The sequence below is a fragment of the Vulpes lagopus genome, chromosome 21 (assembly GCF_018345385.1).
Source record: "Vulpes lagopus strain Blue_001 chromosome 21, ASM1834538v1, whole genome shotgun sequence".
In the NCBI taxonomy this organism is placed as follows: domain Eukaryota; kingdom Metazoa; phylum Chordata; class Mammalia; order Carnivora; family Canidae; genus Vulpes; species Vulpes lagopus.
The window spans coordinates 7,018,487-7,046,147 of record NC_054844.1 but is presented as its reverse complement, the minus strand read 5'-3'; the positions used below and the strand labels follow the sequence as shown (position 1 = coordinate 7,046,147).

At 49.7% G+C, this 27,661-nt stretch overlaps 1 protein-coding gene across 2 annotated transcripts in view; it reads left to right on the top strand.

The window, feature by feature from the left end:
- Positions 1–27,661, top strand: part of LOC121479676 (anoctamin-2) — a 341,299-nt gene that overhangs the window by 15,678 nt on the left and 297,960 nt on the right. For both annotated transcript variants that reach the window (XM_041735401.1, XM_041735402.1), the window contains exons 2-3: positions 7,482–7,648; positions 8,908–9,234. In XM_041735401.1, the coding sequence (XP_041591335.1) occupies positions 7,482–7,648; positions 8,908–9,234 (494 nt within the window). The remainder of the gene's footprint in view (positions 1–7,481; positions 7,649–8,907; positions 9,235–27,661) is intronic.

Genomic DNA, 27,661 nt, shown 5'->3' with positions numbered 1-27,661 from the left:
GGGCAAGTCTAATATTTCCAATATATTGCATAGTGCCAGGAAGTAAAATCATTCTGAAATGAATAGAGATGTGAAAGATGACACATACTTCCACATACTCCCATGCCCCAAAGATGGACAGTTGTGCTTAGAGCATGGCCAGATGGCATGTGCATGGTGGAGGTGTGGTGGAAGGGGTAAGCAGGCCAGGGATGCATGTTTGGAGATGAAGGAGTATCAGACAGGTGGGCATGGCCCAGATCATGAAAGACTCTGTGTTCATATCAGACAGTCTAGTCTGGTTTTCATTTTCATCTAAGAAGAGTGGAAACCACTGAATGGGAATAACTTGGTCAGGTTGTGACTCAAATAACTGAGGGAAGCAAGCTTAGTGTCAGGGAGGCCAGTTAGCTCTTCCTAATCCAGGCTCAAGATAAGGATGTACACTGTGGCCATATCACCATTAGGAAGGGGATGTTTGGGGCACCTGGGTGTCTCAGTGGTTGAGTGTGTCTGCCTTTGGCTCAAGTCATGATCCTGGGTCCTGGGTTTGAGTCCTGCATTAGTCCCCACAGGGGGCCTGCTTCTCCCTCTGCCTATGTCCTGCCTCTCTCTGTGCATCTCTCATGAATAAATAAATAAAATCTTTTTTTTTTTTTTTTAAAGAGGATGTTTGAGCATCAATGGAGAGAGGGCTGTTTTTGAGTCAAGATAAGCAGAGCCCAAGAGGCAGATTGGCTAATGGTTGTTTTGTGTGGAGGGGACTGGAAGACCATTCTTCTGTTACTCTGGCCACAAGCAGGGTCTGAGAAAGATGCTGTTCAATAGGAAATGTTGGGCAGGGCCTTTGGGATTAAATTTTAAGCTTGGAGCCTCAAGTTTTAACTGTCAAATTTATGTAAGAAAGCAGAGTAAGACTCCAGCATAAGTTAACCATAACAGAATGCAGTCCATCCATTCCAGGATGCTTGGGGAGGGACCAGGTTAGCTTCCTCAAAATCTGAAAGTGCCCTGGTCTCTCTGAGGCCCACCTGGAGTCTTGTTCCTGGCCTGCAAGAGTGTGGATGCACTGTCCCCCATAAGGTAGCCCTGGACTGTCTGGCTTTGCTGGAAGCAGTGGCCTTGAAAGGCTGGTGAGAGAGGTGGCCCTGCCTTTCACTTCACACTTTCCTGCCCATGGTTAGTAAATGAAGCAGTAATTACACCATGAGGGAAGCTTTGAGGAAGAGCCCTGCTGCCTGGAGGTCCAGCTCCCACAGGACACTGAGTCCTGCTGTTCTTTCTTGGAGACTCTGAAAACCTCCCAGGGCCCGGATGACTCACCTCCCCCTCCTCCCTGCCTGGTGAACCCACTTCTGGCTCCCAGTCTGTTCAGCCAGCTGCTGCCTTGCTCTTGACTGTGCCTCTTGGTCCCTTTGCTCCAGTTTTCCTGCCATCCCCTCCTGCCTGAACTCTCCTTACCCCCCTGAGTCTCCACAGCCTGCATGTGCTGGGCTCCCCTACTCAGAAGAGCTGGGCTCGCTCCTCACTCTGAAGTGTGACCCTGAAGACTTAACTGTCTAGGAGCCATGACATGATTTGAAGGGTCCAGAGAGAATCCTTGCCCTGCAACCTCTCTCCCCTCACCCAGCATGGTACTGCAGTGCCCACCATTGGAGAATATTCCTCCCAGTAAAACCGGACCCTAGCCCCTGTGTATATGCAGTGTTAGGGACATCTCCAGAGCCCTTTAGGGTTTCCAGAATGCTTTTACTTATGTTGTCTCACGATGCCAACATGGGCTATATGTACTTTGGAGTGTACTGGTTTCTAAGACAAGACAGCCAACAGCTAAATGGGGGAGTGGGTGTCAGGAACCCCTGATGGTAGATGGGAAAGCATAGCATGGAACGAGGACCACAGTTGGGGGGAAGCCATGGGTGGGCTGGGGGAGGGCACAGTGTGAAAGGGCAGACAATGGAAGGACCTTGGAACAAACCTTGCCTGCTTGTTCATTTAGATTTGGGGCTCTCTCAAAAAAAAAAAGATTTGGGGCTCTCCCTGCCTTTGGTCTCTGTTCATTTCCCCTCAGATCTCTGATCCTGTGCCTCCTTTGTCTGCCTCTCTAATGTAGCCTCTGGGTGGTGGAGGTTGGATTCATCTAGGAGGGACAGAGTTCACCTTTGAAATAGCAAGTTCTAAAGGATAAGAAAGTGTGTGATGGTCCCTGAAGAGGAAGGAAATTGTAGTAATGGGGTGGGGGGTGCAGTACACAGCTAGTGTTTCTCCTGCCTCATTTAAGAAAGCTTCCAGAAGGAGGTGAATAGTCAGCAGGCTGGTGGGTGGCAGAGAATGGGAATTCTGGGGACTTGGGGCAGAGTGACTAGGGTGAAGCAGAGAAGTCAGGGTGGGCCCTGAGGCCCCTGCAGTAGGATTGGGTAACAATCCCTCCCATTTTCTGTAGCTCATGTACCTCCAAGGGGTTGTAATATTTCCTCTTGCTGAATTATCACCCTTCTCCCTCTAGGGAGAAGATACAGTAATGACACCCTCCTCTCAATTGTGGAAGCAAAAACTGATGTTGGAGAAAATGCATTATTTTTCTGAAATTGTGGCAATGCCAGAATGGAGCCCTGAGGGCCCCCCCCACCCCCCGCTCAGTGTGGGGCTCACCATGTGGCAGACTGCTGATGGCGAGTCCTAGGAGGGTTGTGGAGCATGATGGAGAGCAGTGTGGTTGTCGATCTAGCACTTCTCAGTTGTCTGTAATAAGAGTTAAAGGTTAAAGGTTGTCTGTAGAGCACACACAAACACACACATACACACACACACACAAACACACACACACCCCTGTGCAACACCCATGTAGTCCCAAATCACGGCCTGATGTTTATTGAATTTCTTATTCCTGGCCTGAAAAAGACTGTCAGCTGTGGTCTTGAGCCACTTAGGTGGCAGCTCCTCCAAACAGCAGCCTAAGACCAGAATATGGCCCCCCTCAAAAAGTGCAGCTCCCCTTCCCCTCATCACACACCCCTGTGGTCCCACTGTACTTCAGTGTCTTAGCAGATGGAGCAAAGAAGAACATTCAGAAAGACTAGCTGCAAAGAGAGGAATGGGAAGGAGGGAGGGAACAAGGTTGGAGAACACATGGAGCATCTTTCTGTTCCCGGTAGAGCTTTTCTGCTCTGGCAATGGAGAGCCATTGAAGGGCTTTCAGTGGGAGAGGGGGGCAATGTGATTTAGAGAGGTCCCTCTGAAGGTGGTGGAGGAAAGTGAATGAAGGCAGCAGTGGAGGTGGGCAGGGCTGCAGCCAGGCTCGGGCTGTCCTCTGTCCACGCTTAGCAGGAGGCCCCTGGTCATTTTCAACTGGTTGCCCTTTGACTAGGTGAAGAGGGCCTACCTTTCCCCCCAGCGCAATCCTCTAGGAGGCTTACGACAGTTTGGCTGGCTGAAAGGTGGGCCAGTCCCATCTGGGGGAGTCAGTCAGGGTGTCAGATCTGGGCAAAAGTTTGGAGCAGAGGGGTTCCTTTGGCTGGACAGTCAACGCGCTGCCACCAATGGGTTGCCTTTATTTGGTGACCCCAGACAGTAAGCACCCCACTCTCCACGGTTCCCTGCTGACCAGTAGAGTCCACTGGATAAAACTTGGAGGTGTTCCTGTGCTGACTTTACATGTGTCTGTGTGTCCCCCAGGCCTTCCTTGTTCTACTTCAGGTGGTGGAATTTCAGTCTTGTCTGCAGAGGAAGCAAATTAGCTCTGCCTGTAGTATCTGAATATTTCTGTCGCTTCAGCTGCTTTTTGAAACAGGGATATGTTACTTTTGATTTTCTGGGTCCCTAATGATCAAAATAGCAGCTGGACAAAGAATCTTGTTCTAGCCGGAAGGAGGAACATGTGTAAGACCCTGGGCTGGGAGACGGTGTGGTGTATCCCAGACACTGCAGACAGAGCAGCATGGCTGGAACTCAGAGATACAGTAGGGACACGGGGAGAGGCGAGGTGGAGACGTGAGCAGGCCAGGTTATGCAGGGTCTCGCAGCTTGAGAGTGGTGGAAAGCACTAGAAATCTCCACACATGTGGGTGTCATAGCTCAACATTTTGAAAGGACCCCCCTGGCTGCCTTTTGGGGAACAGTGAAGGGGGGTTATGGTGGAAGCAGGGGGTTGTCTTTTGGGAGGCTATTGGCGTAATGCAGCTGGATGTGCATGGTAGTTTCGATCAGGATGGTTGTCATAGAGGGTGGTAAAAAACAGATCGATTTGGGAGATATTTCAGGGAAAATTCCTAGGACTGGTGACACATTGGCTATGGGGCATGGGGGAAGAAGGCTCTCAAGGGTGCCTGTGGATTTTTGGTTTGTATGCTGAGTATAGCGGTGGCATTCATAGGGATGGGGAATCCTGGAAGAGAGTCCTCATGCAGAGCAGATTTTAAGTTTGATTTTGACATGTATGTTTTGAAGGGACTCTGAAGAATCCAAGTGGAGATGCCAAATAGGCAAGAGGATGTTTTGATCCAGAGGCTGGAAGAAAATAAGAGTTAAAGATAAAATGTTGAGGGTCATGATCACATAGGTAATAATTAAAGCCATAGGAGTGAATGAGAACATCCAGGGAAAGGGTGAGAGTGTAGAGAAGAGGCCTTAGGTCTAAGCCTTGTGAAAATCCATTCTATTGATCCAGAGTGGGGTGAGCCATGCCCCCCCTGGCATCCACAGCCCAGGGAGGCAGCTAAGTCCTGAGCACCTAGGGATCTGTTATGCAAGGCAGCCTGTGCCAAGAGCCAAGTGAAAGGTCAACTAAAGAAAGATCATTTTCAAATGGGTTTCATGTTCCATAGGCTATGTATGATGGTTTTTACCGATCGAACTCAATTCACCGTTTTTCAGCTTCTTAGAGGAGTCCTATGAAGTATGTTCACCTACTCCATTCTTCTTGATGCCCAGGCTTCACTCAGGATGCACGCCCCCCACCCCCCACCCCCTGCCTTCATTTCCTGGTATAGGCCAGCTGTCTTGGGTCTCTCCACTTCTGTGTCGTTACTGCCTGGTATGTCTTTCTGGACTTGGTACAAGTCAGCCATATACTGTGTTCTCATTGTTAGGTTGGGGAGGAAGGTGGGTATGAAAGCAGAGCCTCAGGCAGCTGTGGTCCATGTGTCAGAGGCAAGAAAAGAGAGCTCCTGGGATGGCTGGTGGGGCTCTGGAGGCCAGCCTCAAACCCCAACTTGTATCTTCAGGGGCTTGTGGCTCCTGGATAGTGGTTTGCCTAAAGTTTGCGGCTGACTCTGAATCTGACCTACCTTGAGTCACCGTTGTGAATGTGAATGTTGCTGTCCAGGACGCTTGAGTGAGCATCCCCTTTGTCATCAGCTCAGGTATACAGCAGAGTGGTCTTGGGCTCCTCAGACATGTATCTGGAGGTTTTTAAGCCTTCCCTGGGCTGTAGAGCGCTGTTCTCAGTCTGCTCTGGGCCAGATGGTGGGCAAGCATGGAGAAAGGCATAAGGGGGGAGAGACAAGGCAAGACTGGGGACCAAAGAAGGAAGCCCCTTCCTTGATGTCTGGAGCTGGAGGCCCTCCATCACACCACCAGCACACACACCTACTACTGCCCTTCTGTGTTCTTTCCCCTGCTTTTTAGAAGTTGTCCACCCTTCAAGACCTGTGTTAGGATCATTTCCCCTGGGGATCCCTGGGTGGCGCAGCAGTTTGGCGCCTGCCTTTGGCCCAGGGCGCGATCCTGGAGACCCGGGATCGAATCCCACGTCGGGCTCCCGGTGCATGGAGCCTGCTTCTCCCTCTGCCTGTGTCTCTGCCTCTCTCTCTCTCTCTCTCTCTCTGTGTGACTATCATAAATAAATAAAAATTAAAAAAAAAAAACCTATAAAAAAAAAAAAAAAAAAAAAAAAAAGGATCATTTCCCCTGGAAGCCTTCTGGCTTTGCTGGTCTTCCACAGTAGGGATGAGAGCCCACAGCGTAAAAAAAAAGTCAGTTAGGAGAGCTTTGCTCTGCTGGCCTTCATTGTGCTTCCTGCCTGCCAGCTCTGCCTTCATGAAGAGGTGCCTGTGCCTTTGGCCCAGGGTGTGATCCTGGAGTCCCGGGGTTCGAGTCCCACATGGAGCCTGCTTCTCCCTCTGCCTGTGTCTCTGCCATTCTCTCTCTCTCTCTCTCACGAATAAATAAATAAATAAATAAAATCTTAAGAAAAACAAAAGAGGTGCTAAGGTTTTCCAGTAGAGGGACCAAATGTTCTAGGGCTCCTGAACTGCCCAGCAGAGAGCTGGGCACGGAAGGGGCTGCTCCATGGCCTGGTGACTGACTGAAAGCTCTGTTTCAAGCTGCTTTTTGTTCATCCCTTCTCATAGCAGGTGCTGGGGGTTGAGCTGGATATCCATGGTGTGTTTTCTTCTTAATACAGAGCTCAAAATGAAAATGATAATAATTATCATAATTGCCTTTTCTTGCACCCTCTTGGGCTAATGACTGCCCTGGGTGTTTTGCAGATGCTTCTTTTCCTGGATTTCCCACTACTACCCTGCAAGTTTGGGATTCTCAGGTTATAGGTGGAGAAACAGGCCCACAGAGGTCCCAGAGCAAGTGGTGGAGCTGAGGGCTAAGCCCAGGAGCCCTGTGCTGTGCTGCTTGACTGGAAGGAGTATTTCTTGGAAGTGGGGACAGATGGAGTGTGGTCAGCCTCGAAATCCTGGCAGCCCCGGGGGCCTGGTCTGGGGCATTTGGGAGCAAAGCAGAGTATTTCATGCTTCCGTCCCCTCCGGGTCTGACATTCTGCAATTCTGTCATCAGCTTGAGGCCCTTCCCTCCAGGGGTGAAGCTGGAAGTTCTCTGAGATAGCACTGGCTGCTGCCGCAGGTGTTAGGGGGCTGTTCTGGGGAGGGCTGAGCAGGGGCTGTGGCACTCCCAGGCCCTGGTGGAGGCAGCAGGTGTGGGGAAACCTCTCACTGGCATTGGAGGCAGCACTTTTGTCAGAGGAGGCCCCTGCCCTCAGGGGACTCACAGCCGGTCTGTCTGTCTTGTTCTCTCCGACAGGAGGGGTGCAGCTGGCCTGGCTGCGCTCGGAAAGACCCTAAAACTTAAGCCTTTGGCATTAATTCAGGGTGTCTCTCCAGGGAGTGCTCACCCACCCTGGTTCACCTGAGCCACCTTCTCCTCTTGTCTGGGAATTATAAGTGATTATGACAGCCATCATCTGAAGGAGCTCCTGCTGGTGGCTCCTGCTCTGTGTGTGCACGTGTGTGCGTGTGCGTGCTTGTGTGTTTGTGTGTGTGTGTGTGTGTGTGTGTGTAGTGAGTGAGGCCCTCTTCCTCATCCCACTGCTTCCTTCTACACTCTCCCCTACCCTGTGGCCAGTGTGACCCTGGCTAACCAAGGCCACGAGGAGGTGTGGCCTTTTTCTTAGGGATATCCCAGTGTCCCTCCCTCCGTGCCTCAGTTTCTTCATGTCCTGGGTTTCCTGTCACCTGAAGCAGCTTTGCCTCCTTTGTCTTTCCCTCTCACAGATATCCCCCTGCTCCCTGGCTCCCCACGCCGGCTGAGCCCTCGGGCAGTGGTCAGAGGGGGCCAGGATCCCAATCATGGACAGCAGTACCTCAGGGTGCCTGGTTCCCAAGCCCCTGGCCGGGACTCAGGCTTGCCCTCCGACGGAGGGAGCTCCTGCAGCGGCTTGGTGAGTGCTGGCGTCTGGTCAAGGCTGGCCCTTTGGGGGCCAGAAGGGAGCCTCTGGGCTGGGGCACTCTCCACCTGGGGGGCAGGTTTGTGTGTGTGTGTGTGTGTGTGTGTGTGTGTGTGTGTGAAAGAGAGAGGGAGAGAGAAAGAGGCCCAGGGTTTTTGTGAGGGCCTTTTCTTCCCCTCTTTCTCCAAGTCTCAGCCACCCTGGAGTCTTGTGGTCAAAGGACAGGGAAGGGGAGGTGTGAGAGGCCACGGTGATCCCACCTGTTGGTCTGCAGACTCCCTGGCTCCCCTCACACGTCTGAGGAACCAGACCTCTGCTGTGGCTGCTGGGAAGCTCTCCCCTGTGCCTGGTGCTTCATCTGGTTGCCCAGGTGACCTCTCAGGTGGCTGCAGAGGCAGCTGGGTATCAAACCAGTAATAAACAGGGAAACACCCAAAGGGAGGGAGGCAGGTCTCTCTCCTGCTCCGCCTTGTTCTTTTCCCTCCTCTCCTCTCAACCTCCCACCTCCAGGCTGGCTGAGAGCAGAAGTCGGTCCCCCTGCTGTGGTCTCTGGCAGGGTCCCTACTGGTGGCTGCAGAGGAAGGGGAGGAGGAGGAGGATGTGGGGCTGAGAGGGGCATAGTGTAGAGTGAATCCCTGTGGGGTGGGGCTGGGGTGGGCCAGGTGACAAGAAATTGGCCTTTGTTCCAATGGATCCAGAGAACTTGCCGGTGAGTAACCTATGTGTGTAAGTATGCATGTGTTTGCAGGCTGGCCAGCAGATCTGCAGGGAGATGGGTATGTGTGGCTGTGTCACAGTGCATGCAGCGGGCTATGTGTGTCAGGGTGCCCTGGGCTGGCGTGTGCATGCACAGATGTGTGCGCAGGAGAGCTGATGCGAGGTGCTGTGTGTAGGTGGGCTGTGTGTATGTGTGTGCAGAAGTGTCATGGGGCTCTGGGGTGCAGGCACGTGTGGATGCACAGGGCTTTGCTGCTGTGTGTATAGACCATGCATGCAAGCATCCGATGTGTGTGGTTGCCAGAGGGGGTATGAAGGCAATGGTGTCCAGGCTGTGGTCAGGTGTGCGGAGGGCTGTGTGGGCTGGGGGTGGCAGAGGAACTTAGGTCACTCTGTCCTTTCACTGGGAGAGTCAGGGCCTCTGGGCCTGAGGGGTTGGCTTCCTAGTTCGCCTCCCTGACCCAGAGGTTAGCCTCCTCTGTCTCTCATTCTTCCTCACCAGAACTCACTGTCCCTGTCCTGTTCTCTCTGACCAGGTCATCAACAACTACCTGGATGCCAGCGAGCCAGTGTCCTCAGAGGCCCGTCTGAGCCGCATGCACTTCCACGACAACCAGAGGAAGGTCGACTATGTGCTTGCTTACCATTACCGGAAACGTGGGGTGCACCCTGGTCAGGGTTCCCCTGGCCATTCACTGGCGATTGTCTCCAATGGGGAGACAGGCAAGGAACCTCGTGCTAGGGGCCACGGTGACATTGAGCTGGGGCCGCTTGATGCCCTGGAGGAGGAGAGGAAGGAGCAGCGGGAGGAGTTTGAGCACAACCTGATGGAGGCCGGGCTGGAGCTCGAGAAGGACTTGGAGGTAAGGTCCAGCAGGTGGTAAAGGACTGTGGGATGGGTTGGCCCTGCGGGGCTGGGCTTTTGGTGATCGGTGTCACCTGCAGGGAGTGTTGGCTTTGTTCTGGAAGGTGACATTTTTTTATCTGCTGGGCAAAACAGATTTGAAAACTTGAGAAAGAGTATAGCTGGTGCCTCTGCCTAGGGGATCCCAGGTGGTGGTGGTGGTAGGGATGTGCCAGTTTGTTCTGTGGGCGCTGGCCTAGTTAGAGATTGGAGGCAAGACATTTCTTCCTGGTGTTCAAAGACCCCGTCCTGTGGACTTCTTCAATTGGTTTCCTTTGGATGAAGACCCAGATTGCCTGTTGAACTTTGGATCACATTCCTCTATAGGAGATATACGTCACTAAGGAATGTGCTTGCCTGGGGCCCTCTGAGGGAGGTGGTTAGTTGGCATCTGAACATTGGACATGTTTTTATCAACTTGTGAGCTACATATGTCCTCACCTCTGGTCAGTAGCAGCCTAAGGGAATCTATGGAAATCCATTTATCTACATATTCATCTGTCCATCTTTCCATACATTCATTTATCCATCGATCCATTTCTTCATATCGCAGTGATCTTTTAGAGATGACCTGCCCTAAACATCCTCTCCAGACTCATCTTCTACCCATCCTACCCTCCCGCACCTGCTCCAGCCCATTGGCCTTATCTTGGTTGTGTGTTGGTTACCCTTACCTCAGGGCCTTTGAACTGGTTGTCCTTTCTGCCTTGGGTACCCTTCCCCAGACCCATGCATGTTCAGTCTCTCACTTCAGACTTCTGTGTAAATGTCACCTCTTTCTAGACATCTTCCTGACCATCCTAACTAAGATCCTTCCACCCTATCCCTCCATTCCTTGACTGTGCTTTATTTTGCTTCATCACACTTAGCATTACTACCTGAAACAACATGATGGATTTTTGTTTTTTATCTGTGCCCCAACCAGCTTCATGAAGGCAGGCGTGTTGTTTGTTTCATTTCTGTATCCTCAGTACCTACGACAGAGTCTGAAGAACAAAGTGTAGTAGGTGCTTTTTTACAAGTGTTAGTTGAATAAATAAGTGATTTCCCTGAATCTTAGGTTCCTCATCCGCAAAATTGTTAAATGCCCTACTGGGCTGTAGTTTTAGAGGTCCCATCCATAGATGGGGCAATGAAAACATTTAGCCCAATGTGTAGTATGTAGTAGGTGCTCAATAAATGCTCATTAGGATTATTTTAAATAGAGTCACGCTGAGGGGTGTGGTGGCATTCTCATCTGTTTTGTAAGATTCAAGTTAATATTATCTCCAAATTGGAAGGGACGCCCCCCCACCCCACGCCGCCAAACTGGAATGTCATTTATCCATTTCTCTGGCCTCAGGAAGGATGGCACGTGGCCTGGCTCAGACCCTTGTCCTGCTGACCTGTGCTGCTTATCTAGACCTTTCAACTAGACGCTGCTTCTCTCATTCTTTCCACTGATGTAGGGACATTGTGTTCTTTGAGGACTAACTGGGGCTCCCTTACTCTCTTGATTGTCAGTTTTTGAAACCCAGAGCTCGCTTGATGCCTCAAATTGGAGTCTGGTGGGGAGGCTTCTCGAGGTAATTCTCTTTGAGGATCATACAAGGAGCTCTTGGTACGACCACTTGTGGGAGGCTCAGTCCCCACACCTATCTCTGGGCGTCAGGGAGCAGAGGCCCAGGCCTTGTTCAGCTTTTCAGTTGGGAAACAGCATCCTGCTCTGGCACCAACAAGCCTCACAGCCTTAGGTGAATGGCTTGCTCCTTTGTAGTCCGTTTCCATGTCTGTGTAAAGGGGGTTGCAATACATTCTTTATTGGGTTGTTTAAAGATGAAAACAAGACAAGTGAATTAAGTTCTTAGAACAGCAACAGGTGCATGTCACTGCTATTATTATTATTTAGAGTTGCCAGATTTAACAAAGTCAAGATGCCTAGTTACATTTGAATTTCAGTTTAACAGCAAGTAAATTTTTAGCATATAGGTATGTCCCAGGAAGTACTTGGGACATACTTGTATACTGAAGAAAATTAGTTGTTGCTGATCAATTCTTAACTACTACTACTATCAGTATCACTAACCAGCTTTGCTACCCATCAGCAGGTTCCATTTTGGTTGCTCTGAGATTTTCCTGGCTTTGGCTGGGAATTATGAAGGCCCAGAAATAGCTCTTGGGACTGACCAGTGTTTGATGGGGGCATGGAGCAGGTCCTGGATGGCTGTCCCTGGTTTGTTTGTTTGTTTGTTTATTTATTTAATATAAATTTATTTTTTATTGGTGTTCAATTTGCCAACATATAGAATAACACCCAGTGCTCATCTCATCAAGTGCCCCCCTCAGTGCCCGTCACCCAGTCACCCCCACCCTCTGCCCACCTCCCCTTCCACCCCCCCTAGTTCGTTTCCCAACTCCTTAGGAGTCTCTCATGTTCTGTCTCCCTTTCTGATATTTCCCTGGTTTGTAACCAGCTGGAAGCACCTCCCTGCCAGCCTCTCCCCTCCCACATCCCCTCCCCCTGCTTCAAAGCCCTATGTAACTCTCCTCCATCATGAGGCCCTTCCAGGTTACTCAGCTCCTCAGAGCCCCCTTCTGTCAACAGAGCCCCCACCACTTATGTGGCCTTCATGACCTATAATCCTGCAGTGTTGCCTCTCTCTCTCTCTTCTAAAAGTTAATTATTGTTAATTTTGGGACCTCTGATGCAGTGTACGATTAACTTAACAGGATGCATCATCATTATAATGGGTCTGCAGGAGGACTCTCTCCTTACTTTCCTAAATACATGCCTTGTTCTTCATTGTCTGCTCTCTCTGCAGGGTGTCCTGCCTGTGTGGTATGTTTCTAGGGCATGTATGGTGGTGTGTTTGCTTTGTGCAAGTTTTTCTTTTTTTATTATTTATTTATTTATTTTTAAAAAAGATTTTATTTATTTATTCATGAGAGACACAGAGAGAGAGGTAGAAGCATAGGCAGAGGGAGAAGCAGGCTCCATGCAGGGAGCCCGACGTGGGACTCAATCCTGGGACTCCAGGATCATGCCCTGAACCGAAGGCAGATGCTGAACCACTCAGGCATCTCACTTTTTCTTTCTTTCTTTCTTTCTTTCTTTCTTTCTTTCTTTCTTTCTTTCTTTCTTTCTTTCTTTCTTTCTTTCTTCTTTCTTCTTTCTTTCTTTCTTTCTCTTTCTTTCTTTTCTTCTTTTTTTTTTTTTTAAGATTTTATTTATTCATGAGAGACACACAGAGAGAGGCAGAGACATAGGCAGAGGGAGAAGCAGGGGATGCAGGACTCAATCCCAGGACCCCAGGATCACGACCTGAGCCAAAGGCAGACACTCAACCACTGAGCCAGGTGTCTCTGTGCAAGTTTTTCATTTAAAAAATAGGTTTTATTGTTTAGAGCAGTTTCAGATTTACAGAGAAACTAAATAGTGTTCCCATATACTCCATACCCAGTTTCCTCTACTGCCAACACCTATGTTAATAGGGTTCTTTTGTCACAATTAATGAACCAATATTGATATGCCACCATTAACTAAAATCTCTACTTTCTTCAGATTTAGTTTTTAACCATTTGTCCTTTTTTTGTTCCAGGATTCCACCCCAGATACCACATTCCATTTAGTTGTCCTGCCTCCTTGGGCTCCACTGGCTATGGCAGTTTCCCAAAACTGTACACATTTTTAATTTACCTAGGAGGCACTCTGTTTTACAACTCATTCTGTTTCTGACTTTTCCTCTCACCCTGTATTTTAAGACCACTCATGTTCTGCATGTGCATCTAATCCATTTTTTTCTAATGGATGAGCACTTTGCAGTCACTACAGTTACCTGGTCACTTCCCTAAGGATAGCAGGCACACATGTTGCCTCCAGCTGTGTGCCACCCCCACAAGACTGAGTAGAAACTGTCACCTCCTTCTGGGCCAGCACTACTTGATCTTCTCTGGCCCTTCTCCTGTCTCCCTGTCCATGCCACCCTGTTGGTGCTAAACCCTGGATGGAGATTTATTAGCTAAACCCTGGATGGAGATTTATTAGATTTATTAGATTTCTGAGGGCCTGAGCAGCTCTTCTAGGGGCCTGTTGGGGTCTTCAGAACTCTTCCCTTTGTCAGGATGCCCTGTCTGCCCAGAGCAGCAGCCTGCAGCTGACACCTCACGGGAATGGGGCTGCTGCCTGGCTGCACCTGGTGGCCGCGTGCAAAGCAGGTGTTGTGGCCCTACCTGCTCAGCTGTCCCTGCCCTTCTGGGTTACACTGCCTTTTAGGCTCAGGTTTCAATTTGATTTTAAGATAAATGGAGAGGAAATGGGTTTCTATCAGAGACCCATTAGAAATTATTTGTTTAGCCTTACAGATCAAAAGAACTTTGCATTCATCAAACCCTAATTGAAATATCATAGGAGCCATTTCTGACCCTGGTTGCTATCTGTGTGTGCTTGACTCAGGATGTTGATTGGTGCATACCTTCCATTTGGTGTTTTACTTTTTCATTCCATGGGCAAAGTTCCATGTATTGGCATTGTCCATGTTCATATTTTAAAGGCTTGTTTATTTATTTATTTATTTATTGGAGTTCAATTTGCCAACATATAGCATAACACCCAGTGCTCATCCCATCAAGTGCCCCTCTCAGTGCCCATCACCCAGTCACCCCCACCCCCCACCCACCTCCCTTTCCACCACCCCTTGTTCGTTTCCCAGAGTTAAGAGTCTCTCATGTTCTGTCACCCTCTCTGATATTTCCCATTTAGTATTTATCAGATGATGAAATGACAGTTTGCATATATGCTTTCTTATGTGTAGCCATTTGATTAAAATTTCATTTAAATACATCACTGGAGGTGCCTACAGGTGGCAGAGACACCTGCATCCTCACTGCCAATTTGGATACAGGAGAGCAACCTGTCTGGAGATAGGAATCGCCACCAAGTGGGCAGCTAATGTGAGCGAGCATTTGAGGGACTCAGCCACCTCGAGCCTTCAGATGGGGTTGTGGAGTGGGTGGGCTGAACAGACCCTTCTGTGACACACCTCCTCCCAACCTCTTGCCCTGACCCAGACAGTCAGAAGGACAGAGGCAGAGACGCAGATGAACAACGGGCACCAGGAGATCCCAGAGCGAGGCTCAGTGCCATGCATGTGGTCGGCCCTGGGGGCGTTTGTGGACTTAGGGTATAAAGCCCTCCCCCCTGGCGGGTGCTGGAATCCCAGTAGGCATGGCCCACAGCTTCATCTGTGTGAGCAGCTGGACCTTCTGAAGTGGGAACGGTGAGGAGGGCATTGACAGGGAGGTCAGGGGTCCCCTTCTCCGGACTAGCTTTCCTGGGCTTGAGGCACCAGAGAACGGACAGCAGAAGCTGCCTTTATTCAGGAGGAGCTGGCATCTCTGCCAGGTCCCTGGGCTGCTGTTGGCAGCAGCAGGCATGGAGAGGCAGAGTGCCAGCTGGGAGGCGCCAGGGGCCCCCAGTTTCATTCAGGAGGCAGTGCTCTCCTCTCTGACCTGGTCTTGGGTGGGATCCCGGGACTGACCAAATCCCTTCCCTCTCTGCAGAGGAGACCCCTCCCCCCAAGCCGTAGGATGGCCCTGACCCCTGACTGTTCACCTGTAGCCCTGGACATCTGACATCTCAACCTGAATTATTGCACTGAGCCAGAGAAATAGGCTAGGGGACATCTGAGATATAGGCCATCGGGATCTCCCACGAGGGCTCATTTAGGGGAAAAAACGTGGGCCGAGAAAATTAGAATGTCTTCTCACTTTCTTAAAACCAGAGGCCACTGTTTCTTGACCTGTCATTACCGTCTGTTCCCACTTCCTTTACAGAAGAGTTTTTATACATCTGATGAAACAGCGTTTGAACGGAGCTGGGGGAACTTGAGGAAATTGCTCTTTATCATTAATCTGTGGTTTTAGGGGAGGAAACCAACTTTCCTGAATGCCTTCAGTGTGCCTGCTAATGTGGATCTTGCTTCCACTTGAGCTCCCTCATTTAGTCCTGGTGCATACCCTGCCAGGTGGCTGTTGTCCTCATCTCTTGAAGGAGGTGAGGAAACAGACTCAGAGAGGCTAGTGCTCTGTCCCGGGGACATCTACTAAGTGATCCAGCTGGGATTTGAGCTTCATATGAGCTTTTGGGGTCTTTGTCATTCCAGGGGTGACTGCCAAGCCCTTGATAACACTTTCCTAGTCTTCCTTTCCCAGAATTCTTAGGAGAGGCTCCGGCCAACACAGGGCAAATACAAGTGTGGATTTAATGATGCCCCAGTCCACGCCGTTTCTTGGTGATGGCTGCTGTGCTCTCACAAGTGCAGGTGGGGAGCACTTGGTGCTGCTGTCGACTTGTGCTAATGACTGAGGACAATGTGGTGATTTCCCCCAGGCTTTGCCTGTGTTCCTATCCCTTGTGCCCCACCTGGAGGCCACATGTGGTCCTCACCTGCCTCTCTTTGCTACCCCCAGGGGCCTTCCAGGGGACACAATGGAGACAGCCCCAGCAACCCCTGCCCCTGGGACTGCACAGCTGAGCAGAGGGGAGCCTCCGCAGGGCTGGCTGGATCTCATCTCCCGGGGAGCTGGGGGCTCTTGGCAGCCTGGGGTGTGTTACAGAGAGAAGTCGGGGTGGGGGAAGGCAAGCCCCCCAAAACTGGGTACGGATTTCCTTTTCCAAGGAGTTTAAAAAATTAACAGTATTCTCACTTGATGTTAATAGCAATCCCGTGGAGGTGGTTAGAGCAGCTCACGTCCCCTCATCATGAGAAACATAAAATGCCTTGTTAAGCTGGTGAAGAGCCGGGCTGTGCCTTGCAACACAGGACTGTGCCTGTTCTCTTAAAACGACTGTCCAAGGGTGGCATTTTGTCTACATGGTCCCCTACCCGGAGATGAGCAGTGTCAGGGTTGTGAAAGAGGTCAGGCAGTGCGGGTCTAGTGGAAGGCAGGCTGAGAGTTTCTGCAGGGGATGGAGGTGGCTGGGATGTGGCTTCCCTTTAGGTCCAGAGCTCTCTAGGATTCCTCAAAAGGGGCTGGAAGGAGTGTTGGGGCGTTGACTTGCCAGTCCCACCCTACAGAACAGAGGGTGAGGACCAGTGTCTGGCCTTGCCAGGCCCACCCTACAGAACAGAGGGTGAGGACCAGTGTCTGGCCTGGCCCTCCCCTTCTCCTAGCCAGAGCATCACCCCAGCCAGCTGTGTGTCCTGCTATTGAGGTCCGGAGACATCCAGGAGTCATATCTGGTGCTTGGTAGGCGATGAGGATGGTTCTGGGGCTGCTTCTAGCCTGATATGTCTCTTCACCGAAGACAAGGTCTCTCTGCCCCCCAGGTCAACTCATAAGGGTGCCTCGATACCTCATATCTGATGACCCTGGGGCTATGAGGTAGCGTCAGGACCTCTTAAACCTTGGGGGTTCTGAGAATAGAATTCAGGGGCAGAATTAATAAACTTGGGTGGTAGAAAATTGTGCTTTATTTTCACCAACACTTAACTAGAACTTAGCGTTTACTTCAATTAAGGACATAGGCACAGGGGCGCCTGGGTGGTGCAGTCAGTTGGGTGTCCAGCTCTTGGTGTCAGCTCAGGTCATGATCTTGAGGTCCTGGGATTGAGCCCCATGGTGGGCTCCATCCTTAGCACAGGGTCTGCTTGAAGTTCTCTCTCCCACTTTCTCTGCCTCTCCTTCTCATGCTGGTTGTCTCTGGCTGTCTGTCTCTCTAAAATAAATAAATCTTAAAAAGAAAAAAGGATATAGGCACAAACCTACATTACTATGAGTTTCTGAGAGTTTGTCGTGGATAGAAATCACACAGATTTGTATTGCATTGAATAGTTGTTGCACAAATCTCCAATAGCATGTTACTCATCATTGCTTTGAAATTATGACAGTTTTGAGATATGCTGCTAGGTCTTGCTATCTAACGTGTTGATAAGGAAGCAAGTATATGACTATATTTTACATTTAAATGTTTTAGTGATTATATTTGTATATACATAGTCCTTCCTTATATTTTACACATCTAAAAATATTCTGAGAAGGGGTCTCTAGATTTTAGCTGACTGTCTTAGGGCTCCAAGGCCCAAATAAGATTTTGAACCCCTGAACATAATCCCTAAGACTTAGGAGAAACCAGGCATTGAGTGGTGGTCTCACCTGGTTGCTGTGGGAAGGGAGGAGAGCACATGCAGACACCCACTGGCTACTCTCTGGAGACGGCTGGCCCAGAGAAGATTCCTGAGGAGTCCTGAGGCAGGGGCCTAATTTGAGGGGCATGTCAGCTGAGCACACTTGTGACATCAGCTGAACCTTACATACTTCCCCTGCTATTTGGGGCCTGCATGGCTAATTGCATTTGGAAGCATGTGCTTTAGTCCATGATGTGCTTGAACCCAAGGACATGGAGAGGAAAGAGGGCTGAGCTGAGTGCCACAAGACCTGGGTTCTAGGTGCTGTTCTGCCACCAACTGGCTTCTTTTTGGACCTTGACTTCCTCATCTGGAAAAGGAGAAGTTTGGGCACCATCAAGGATGCTCAGACTGTGTTTGAGCATACTAGCTTCCTGTGACTTACACTGATGTAGTCGGTGCTAAACCGATACTGTCTTCTCATTTAACTGGAAAATTGCAGCGATAAAGGTAATTCTCAATTTAAAATTATTCTTAGGGGTGTCTTGGTGGTTCAGTTGGTTGAGCGTCCAACTCTTGATTTTGACTCAGGTCTTGATCTCAGGGTTGTGAGATCGAGCCCCACGTTGGGCTCTTTCCTGGCTGTGAAGACTGCTTAAGATTCTCTTTCTCTCCCTCTGCCCCACTTCTTCCTCCCCAACCCCAATTTTTTTTTCCCCTTTAAACCTTTGGAGGCTGCCTGCCATGAAGTACTTGCTGAGGGCAAAGGAAATGGATGAGAAGTACAAGGATATTAATGGGAAAACTTAGGATTGGCCAGTCATGTTTGGTTTTGCAACTTCGTTTTGGTTGTAGTTTTTTGTTGCCTATCTTGTGAGTTTTTCCACTAAAGTTTGTCTTTGTTTGAATGTTGGGATTAAGCATGTTGGTATTGGAAGGACCTTTGTAAAGGGTTCTGCACTGTGGCCTGGAGGTATCTGAACAGCTCCTGTGGGGGCTCCAGGGCCCCTGCCTGGTTGAGCATTTGTGAACATATGGCACCTGGAGAGGCATTCTGCTAAGAAGGCTGACCTTTGTTCTGGGTGAGCAAACGGTTAGTGGATTGGTGAGTCTGAGCGGGGTGATCGCTCTTCTTCAGGGGAGATAATGCTCATGTTTACTTCACACCACAAACCAAAGCAATAGTGCCCTGATACATTCCCAGCCTTCCCTGTTCTGTGTGCCCTGACTATGAGGAGGACAAACCAACAGTACTTTGGAAGTAAAGGAAGAAGAGCTGGCAGGGTTGTTAGCCATGTCACCATCTTCTGAAGCAGACAGTGCACTGTGGAGACCCCACCTTCCTTGACCCTCCACCCCTGTTGACATGGAGCTCAGCTAAGGCAAGAGCACTGTGAATCTCCCCAGCAAGAGTCATGAAGATTGCCATTTATGTTGTGATGGCTCCGAAGAAGCCCTGGGTGGATTCTTATGTCTTCCACAATGTGTTCACCATCCGGTGAGCATCGTGGTTTGGGGGTCTCATCTGCTGCATACCAGCCCACCGGGGATAACCACCAGATGCCGTGTCCAGCTCAGCAGTCTAAGGGGCTGGGTGACCCCTGGCATTCTCCTAACTGTCTTCTTGAGTTTCCAGTCAGGAATCCATCCATGGCTGTCAGGTGTCGAAGGGTGGAGTATGTCTGGCTGTGAATGTTTTAGCTAAAGCTGTTTCTCCCTTCTCTCTGAAATTGTCCAGCCCAGGGAACTTACACTTAGCTCATCCACAGGCCCTGGGAGGGTAGAGGCTTCCCAGGCTGCAGAGAGGGCCTGTGGCGTTTTAGCACCTTTTTAGGAACAGGAAGTCAGAAGGAGTGGAATTTGATGGGTATGCTGTTCTGTTGTGTTTTCTTGGTCAAGTGCAGACATAGGAACCCCAAAGGCTTTGGAGCTGAAGCCCCGAGGCCCTAAGGTTTTGCGTGAGTTTGCTGCTGGCTCCCTACACACCCCACCCATCCCTGGTTACAGAGCTGTGCGTGTTGCTATGTACTGTTCTCACTGTGCACCATGGGGTTGGGGGTGGGGGCATTCAGACCAGTTCATGCCATGGTCTATGAGGAGGGCCTGGGAGCCCCAGCAGTGCTAGTGGAATGTTTTAGAAAACCAGTGGCTTTCGGTAGGAGTTACTTCCTGTGAGTTACGTGGACCTGCCCAGCAGCAGAATGTAGTGGGAAGAATTTGGTGTGTGGGGTGCAACAAGTAGGATTCACTGGCATGTGCTTTGGGGCAAGTTTGTCAGCCATGCTGCAATGGTTTTTTTATTTGAGACCTGTAGCCGGCACCTTCCCCAGGTGAAAATACTTCATATTCCTCTTTGCCTTGGGTTTTCCATCTGCCAGTGGGCTTGAGTTGGCTCTCCCACCTGTCCATGCTTTGCTTTAATTTTTAATTTTTTTAACCCCCCTATGAGGTGAGTTGAATTTCTTCCCCATGTTCCAAATGAATGAAAATGCCTATTGTGTGGATTTGGCACCCCCAAAGAGAGGAGGGGGTGCAGGGAGTTTACTGTCTAGCCAGGAGACGAGAGACTCATGAGGGCACATGTGCTGACTGAGGCTTTTCTGGGTCAGAAAGTCTTACAATTTCAGTTTTCTGAATACCATGATTGTAATTTTGGATACCATTGCGTACCAGTTTCAAGGTTTTCAGGATAGGCATTTACTATCTATACTGTTAGTTGTTGAATGTTTTTGCTAAAATGGCTCACTTTTAAAGCTTAAATTTATTTTAAAAGGAAATATTATGTTGTTATAAATGGAGAACCAATATCACTGACCAACAAATAGACAATACTGCAAAAATAGACCACACCAGTGATAAAATAAGCTTATTAATTCCTGGCTGGATGCAGCTGGCTGAAGATCTCAGGCTGGGGGACCTGCTCCATCTTCCTCGAGAAAGGAAGCTTCACTAATGTCGGAGATATTGAAGGTATATTGGCATCCTACCGAGACTTTATCTTTGCAGAGTGATTTGAAAGGGGCTTTTTCACTATTTAAAAATGGTCTTTTAAAAAATATTTATTTATTTTAGAGAGAGGGATGGGGAGAGAGCACACACATGTGTATGCATGAGTGGGGGAGAGGCAGAGGGAGAAAATCCTCAAGCAGACTCCCCACTGAGGGCAGAGCCTAATGTGAAGCTTGGTCCCAAGACCCTGAGATCATGACCTGAGCTGAAACCAAGAGTTGGACTTGGCTTTATCCACCAAGCCACTCGGCACTCCTAAAAAATGCTATTTAATACTCTGTTGTGTCTATTATATGATGCTCCTTGTTCCATGTTCCATGGTTGGGCAACATCACCGAAGCACTTAACATACTCTCTGAGCTTCACTTGTCCCTAGATAGACTGAAGACTTTGTAATGTTCTGCTTTCTTTATTTCTTTGTACTGTGTCTGGCACATAGTCGATACTAAACAGTGTTTGTTGAATTGATTCAAAGCATAATGTGTTAGCATAGACAGTAAGTACACTGTAGCACTGAGGGGAGGGACAGATCCGTAAGAGTTGGGCTTGGCAAGGGAGGCTTTCCAGAGATGGGCCCCTCTAACAGCCACTTGGAACCTGTCCCTTCATTGCTCCTCATAAGCCCTTTTCCTCCTTGGTTTTCTTACCTCCTTCTCCAACCAGGGAAAAAAATACCACAGCAACCTGCTTCCCCCTCAGAACCACCCCCCCATAGAAGGCTGAGGGGAGCCAAGACAGGGGTGGAGGAGTGGGAGGAGGGAGGTTGGGGGAGGGAGGGGGACCAGGGTGGAAGGGGGGATGGTGGGGGCATGTCAGGAGACCTGTGGGCTAAGCGTGAGCCCTTACAGGCTGCCCTCAGGTCCAGCATTAAGGGGAGTCTGGTGCCCTTCCCAGGGTAGAAGCTGAGCCCTGGGGGTTGTAGGCTATCCTCTTCTCTCATTCCATCCTCCTTGCTCTCTAGCTGCTTCCCTTTCTTCCTTTTGTCAGCAGCCTCTAGCCCTGCACCGGTGGGTGGATCCCACAGCCCTGAAGACCACTGCAGTGAAGAACTTAGTGGTGGTTGTGCTTATCTGTGATGTGATTATTTATACAGTCATCTAGGAAAAGACAGAGGCACCATTGGCTGTGGACACTGTGTCAGTAGCTGCCTGCATGACCCATGGCTCTGCCCTGAAGGCCCCTCTGGCATTGGGACCCGACTGTCATCCAGTTTCTAGTAGTCCCAGTGTTGCCAGGGATGGGGGCAGTGGTATCTGTTCTCTCCCTCCCACCGTGGGAGTCTGGACCCTTCCCTCCCTGAACATCTTGCTGCTGCTAAGTTATTAGTAATGATCACCATTACTTCCACTGTGCTCGGTCCATCAAGGAATTAATTTAATCCCTTTAACAACCCTCTGGAGTATTTACCATGACTATCCCTCTCTTGTAGAAGAGAACGGTGAGGTTACCTGTCTTGGTCAAGGTCAAACAGCTGGTGTCAGATAGGGATGCAGACAGACCCTGGGTCTGAGCTCTCAGTCCCTGTGATGTCCGGCCTCTCCAGGATGCTTCTGTCACCTGGGCATGGGTGGGGGAGGGATGGCCTTATTCTTGCCATTGGGGTTGCTAGCAGTAAAGCAGGGTCAGGATTAGAGAAGGCAGCCTCTGAGCTGGACAGTCGTCTCTGCTCACCTTCTTGCTCCCTGTGGTGTACACACCTGTCTTCCCTCCTGTCTGCATGGGGGGGGGGTCATGAATTGGGGACGAGTTGCACCCCACAGATACCTTTTAATTACAAGGTTTGTAATTTGCGTCTGTTGCAAGAATCTATCTGCTCAGGACTGGCCCTGAGTCCATTACATGGCATGGAGCCAGCAGGCAAGGATGAGAGGCAGCATGTTGCCCAGGAGGGTGAGGCTGGAGGGGGCTGGGGAAACAGCAAGAACTGGGGAGCACATGGGTTCCAAGCTTCTTGAGGCCCCAGCAGGGAGGACAGTGAACTAAGGTTGCAGGTCAGCTTCCACGGAAGCAGGGCGGGGACGACCTCTAGGTATGTGTACTGCCCTTTCCTGCCTTCAGGCTTCGGAGTGGGTCTGGGGTGACCAGGAGACATCGGTCTTGAGCATGCTCAGCCTTCCTTCCTTGTGGTTTCTCCCTGCCTGGTTTTGCCATCACTCAACATCCTCTGCATATACTCTCAGGTCTTTCCTTCAGATCCTTCATGTAACCCTGCTTTTAGTAGCTGCACCCTAATGGGGGATCAAAGCCTCAGGCTTTTGGGCACTAGCAAGTGGAGCAGGGCTCTGGAAATCACACCCTGCTGGCTCTATTTCCAAGAGCTTTGGCCCCAGACAGGCCTCCCTCCTTCCTTTGCCCCCAGCTGTCATAAGCCGCTTACCTTAGAGCCTAATGCCCTAACAGCCAGGCAACATTTGGGATGGAATGCCCTTAAGTGCAGAGGTCTCTCTGCTGATCTGGGATGAGGGAGGAGGACGCGGTCAGTACATCTGGGGAGGTCAGTGTTTAATGAAGGAAACAGGAGGCAGACGGTTTTTCAGGGTCATGTGGGATAACCCCTGTAAATGCACAGGTTTCTTCCATGTGTGGCTACTTACAGAGGGTGAGTGGTTAATCTGCTCATAGCCTCCTGCATTCTGGGTCATTCCCTCCCACTGTTAGGATGCTCAGGAAATGGAAGCTAATTCAGTCATTAATCTTAGCCTAAGCCACGCTGAATCGGACAGAGACACTTGGATCTTCCTCCCTCGGACGCAGAGTGTAATACTCTCCAGGACCAAAGGGCTGTGGTTGATCCATGCTGCTCCCACCTTCACTAGTTTGGGTAATGGCAAACTGCCCAGACCTCATCTGGGTATATACGTAGGTACACATCCTAACTGTCCTGCAGTAGTGACTCGGACCAAGGGGAACAGGGCTGGAAGGTTTCCTGAAGGAGAAAGTTCTCATGTAAGCAAAGTTGGAATGCCAGGCTGAATCTGAATCCCAGCTCAGCCACCAAGCAATGGATAAGCTTGGGCAAACTGTATGACATCTCCTGTCCCTTTGGTTTTCTCACCGGATCTCTTTGAGTGGTTTCGAGGAAACATCTGACACATGGTGGACACATAATATTGGTCAAGAAGGGGCACCTGGGTGACTCAGTGGTTGAGCATCTGCCTTTGGCTCAGGGTGTGATCCTGGGGTCGTGGGATCAAGTCCCACATCGGGCTCCCCTCAGGAAGCCTGCTTCTCCCACTGCCCATCTCTGCCTCTCTCTGTGTGTCTTTCATGAATAATTAGGTAGAATGTTAAAAAAAATATTGGTCAAGGAAATGAGATTCAGGGAGATGACACCCCTAAAGCACTATGAGCAGTGCCTGGCATTTGCCAGAGGTTCAGCTTTGGTTGCTATTCTAGTTCCTTAATCTCCGGTCCAGAGATCTCTAAAGAACTTTTGTCTTTTTCTGGCCTCTAGGCCAACCTGTCTATAAATGAGATGCAGTCTTCCATCCAAATGAGGCCCAGCCCTCTTCTGGTCTGGCTTCACAGACCAGTGGCAGACTCTAACACCTGTCTGCTGTCCACATGCTCTGGAGAGCCCTTCTTTAAAAGCATCCCCCCCCCCCCGCCCCGCGCCCCTTCATCTTTCTGGAGTCTCTGGAAAGCTAAGACCCAATGTCCAATACCTTACCAGAAGGCTGACTGGTCTCCTGGAAGCCTCACCTGGAATCATAGAGACTTTTGTCTTCCTGGGCCTGTGACTAGGTCTTCAATCTTTGTGCTCTGGGTTGAGCTGACAGTGTCACTTATTATGCTGAATACCTGATTTTAAAATCCTCATCCAACTTGAAGTGTTTATATAGTAGTCCTTTTTTGAAGTGAATAGTCAGTGTCATTTATCTGCTTTCTAAACCCGGACTTTCAAATCTCAAACTTGTTTGAAGGGAGGCACTCCTGTACCTTTCTCATGTGCTTTGGTGAGAAATGGCATACACTGTACAGCTCTAAGCACAGTCTAGCCTATCAACCTACGGGAAGAAGGGGGAGTATAAACCAGTTTTTTTGCTCGCTTGTGCAGTATCATAAAACTCAAGAGGGAAGCTCTTCTTGGGGTCTAACCCAACTCCCTCCAGAGCAACTGTCTGTTGGTGAAGGAACAGATCAGATGGCATGTATTTGATTGGCCCCGCTGGGTCTCATGTATGTGGGGATTTGTCCCCAGAGCCTTGTTTTGAAGCTCCCATGTCCTAGGCAATGGAGCCAGTGGGAGGATTGGGAAATACCTTCTTTGTGGGCCCAAGGAGGAAGAAGTCTGGCGATCTGCAGATTGGAGCTTTCTCTTCCCAGCTTTGTCTCAGACTTGGGACAGTCACGTGACTTTTCCCAGATCTTGCATTTCTGTGTTTGTGGCTGGTTTGGGTTCCTGTGTCTTCTGTTCCCTGTGGCATTGGTAAACAGGCCAGCCTGCCATTATCTGCAGAATCACATTGTCCTTGGTGGGCTGCGTGAGATGTCTGTAGGTCATCTTGTCTGCATCCCTGTGTCTGCAGCAGGCTTCCTGGGTCCATGTCCTTCAAACATCTCCCCAGAGACTTCTTCATCACTTCAGATAATATGTCCCTGTTCTTTGTAGTGACACGGTTCTTCCTAGAGTCTGACTTGAATCTCCCTTGCTGCCATCTTAATCCCATGGTCTACCTAATCTGGCCTCTAGAGAGGCAAGGAACAGCTGCTTGGCCCTGCCCCTGTTCCTTCCTTGTTTTGTTGGGGTGTCACCTCCATGCATCCAGCTCGTGAATCCCCCAGCAATTTCTTTGTCACTAGATCACATTGCAAGCTCCTGTCCAAATGCTGTCTGGCCGCATCCTGTTCCAGGCATCTCCCTCCCACCTGAGTATTTGTGTTTCTGATTATTTATCCCCAGATGCAATGGCCACATTTTTCCAGGTTGAATCTGCTCTTTGTTACTTCCTGCCTGGGTTTGCTCACATCTCCAGGTCCCTTTTGCAGCCTCCGCTTGCTGGGCGGTGTGCAGACTGAATGGAACGGGTTGGGGAGAGCCTGTTCCCCTGCTGAGAAGGGCCCCACCCCTCTGAAGTCAAGACCCTCCCCAGGAGGACATCTGAACTGATGAACACAGAAAGCCATCAACTGCTGCCAGCAGGGGGACGACCTACATGGAGACCTGTCCCAGCTGTTGGGCTTTCCCTGAGTCTCCTGAGCAGAGAACAAGGGGACGCCTTCCTGCCCTCTTGGCCTTAGCTCTATCTGAACAGCCATCACCAGTTCTAATTAAATACTCAGCAGATGAAGCCCCCCCAGTGCCAGATGAGGCAGTTGGGGCCATTTCCTGTTGGGGAGGTGGCTGGGCCAGGATGGCAGAGGCCATACAAGTTAAACGCAGGGGGAGAGTGAATGATTCCCCCTGCATTTTTTTTTTTTTTAAAGGAAGAGTTGATTTCATTTTAGTTTTTCCTCTTTTATTTTATTGTAAGCCCCTATGACTCAGAACGTCAAGAGTTACAAGGGACCTTTGAGAGTCTTTAATGCTCATCTCATTTTACAGATGGAGGCCCATGGAAGTTTGCTAACTTTCTTCAATTCCCAGAAGCGTGATAAATTGTCCTCTGCCCTCTAGATGGGTGCTTAGCATTAGGCGTGGAAAGAGTTAAAATCTGTCGTGAGGAGGAGGGGCTCAGAAATGGAAGTCTTTCCAAAGAAGCCTTCCCTCCTGCTGTGGCTTTCCTCACTCTTCACCTTGAACTAGAGGGCCATGTTGGGTACCATGGTACTTTCCCAGCCTCCCAGGGCTCTTGATTTGCCATGATTGGATTGAGGTCCAGGGGCATGCATGTGGGAGAGTCAGATGCTGCTCCCGGGAGTGTCACAACTCCAGTGGCAGGGGGAAGCCGTAAAGACAGAACTCGTGCATCCTGCTCCCTGCCCCAGTTCTCTTTCTCTCGACCCAGGCATAGCTTCTGAGTTTTGAACACGTTGCTATTTAGGAGGTTTCCTTAGAAGATGCTGATGAATTTGGAGTGATTTTAAAATTCACCTGGGGAAATAAACAGCTGCATCTTGGAACACAAACACATGCATTTGTACTGCTGTGTCTGTGCGCCCCACCCCCACCCTCCAGGCCATCTAGGAAAAGCCAACATATCCAAACCACATAGAAACACAGAAACCCCCATGGATGGGCTGAACGAGTGCTGCAAAGGGCAAGGGAGGAGCTGTCCTGCAGATGGGCATATATCGTGCCAGGAGATGGTGTGGTCTTAAGAACATGCGTTTGGACTCCTAGAGACCATCGCATCCCTGGTTTGTGGGAACTCCTTGCAAGACAGGGGTGTTTCTCTTTTCTGAAAACCTTCTACTCTCCTAGGGAAGGGGAAGGAGGAGGGAGGAAAAGAACAAGCATTTGTAGTCACCTGAGTATATGCCAGACTTGTATTCTCTTCAAGCTATTGTGAAATTATTCCAATTTTATAGAAGCTGAGGTTTTTAGAGATGAAGCTCCATTTGAGAGCCATGCACTTTCCATGACACTGTGCTGCCAGCATATTCCCCTGGGTTCTGTGGACCTACCTGACTAAGGATCTTAGAATCCCTAGTCTTTAAGGGACCATTTGATTTTGTGGGATAGCTGCTAACCCACTATATGCATCTGTTTCCTCCTCTGAAGATGGAACTCATGCGATTTGGCTGTTTGGCTGGGTTGTTAGAATTCCTAATAACATGAAGTCTGTGGTCCTCTGAGCTGTGATCAGGAATGACTACTAAAGAGATATTTGCTGGCCTCTAAGCTGGAAGCACTGTACAGAGGGGTCGTTTTAACTCATCTACTGTGCATCTAGCATGCTTGGGTATTTGCTGGGCGGAACTCAGAGTCCCAGCTCAGGGCAGGGAGAGTCTCTCCCACCTTAATGAGATTTTGCAGCTTTTTGGCTATAGCTTGGTTTTACATGCTCATGCTCCCCTTTTTTCCCTGTCTTTAGGAACCTCTCTTTCAACTCTGTTACCCCTCAGTTATGATCTCCTCAGTCTGCCTCTTCACGCCAGGCTTAACCTTTCTGTTGAAGGGTAACATATATCAGAAAAATATGAGTGTACAAATGTAAGTGTGCAACCAGGTAGATACATGTGTGTAACTGCCACCCAGATGAAAAAAATAGAACATTTCCAGCCCCCTCTGGCCCCCTTAGGCCAGAGGGTCATGTGCCCCTGTCCAAATGTCATAATATCCTTCATGCTTCATGTGTGAATATTGTCTATTTTTGAATTTTATATAAA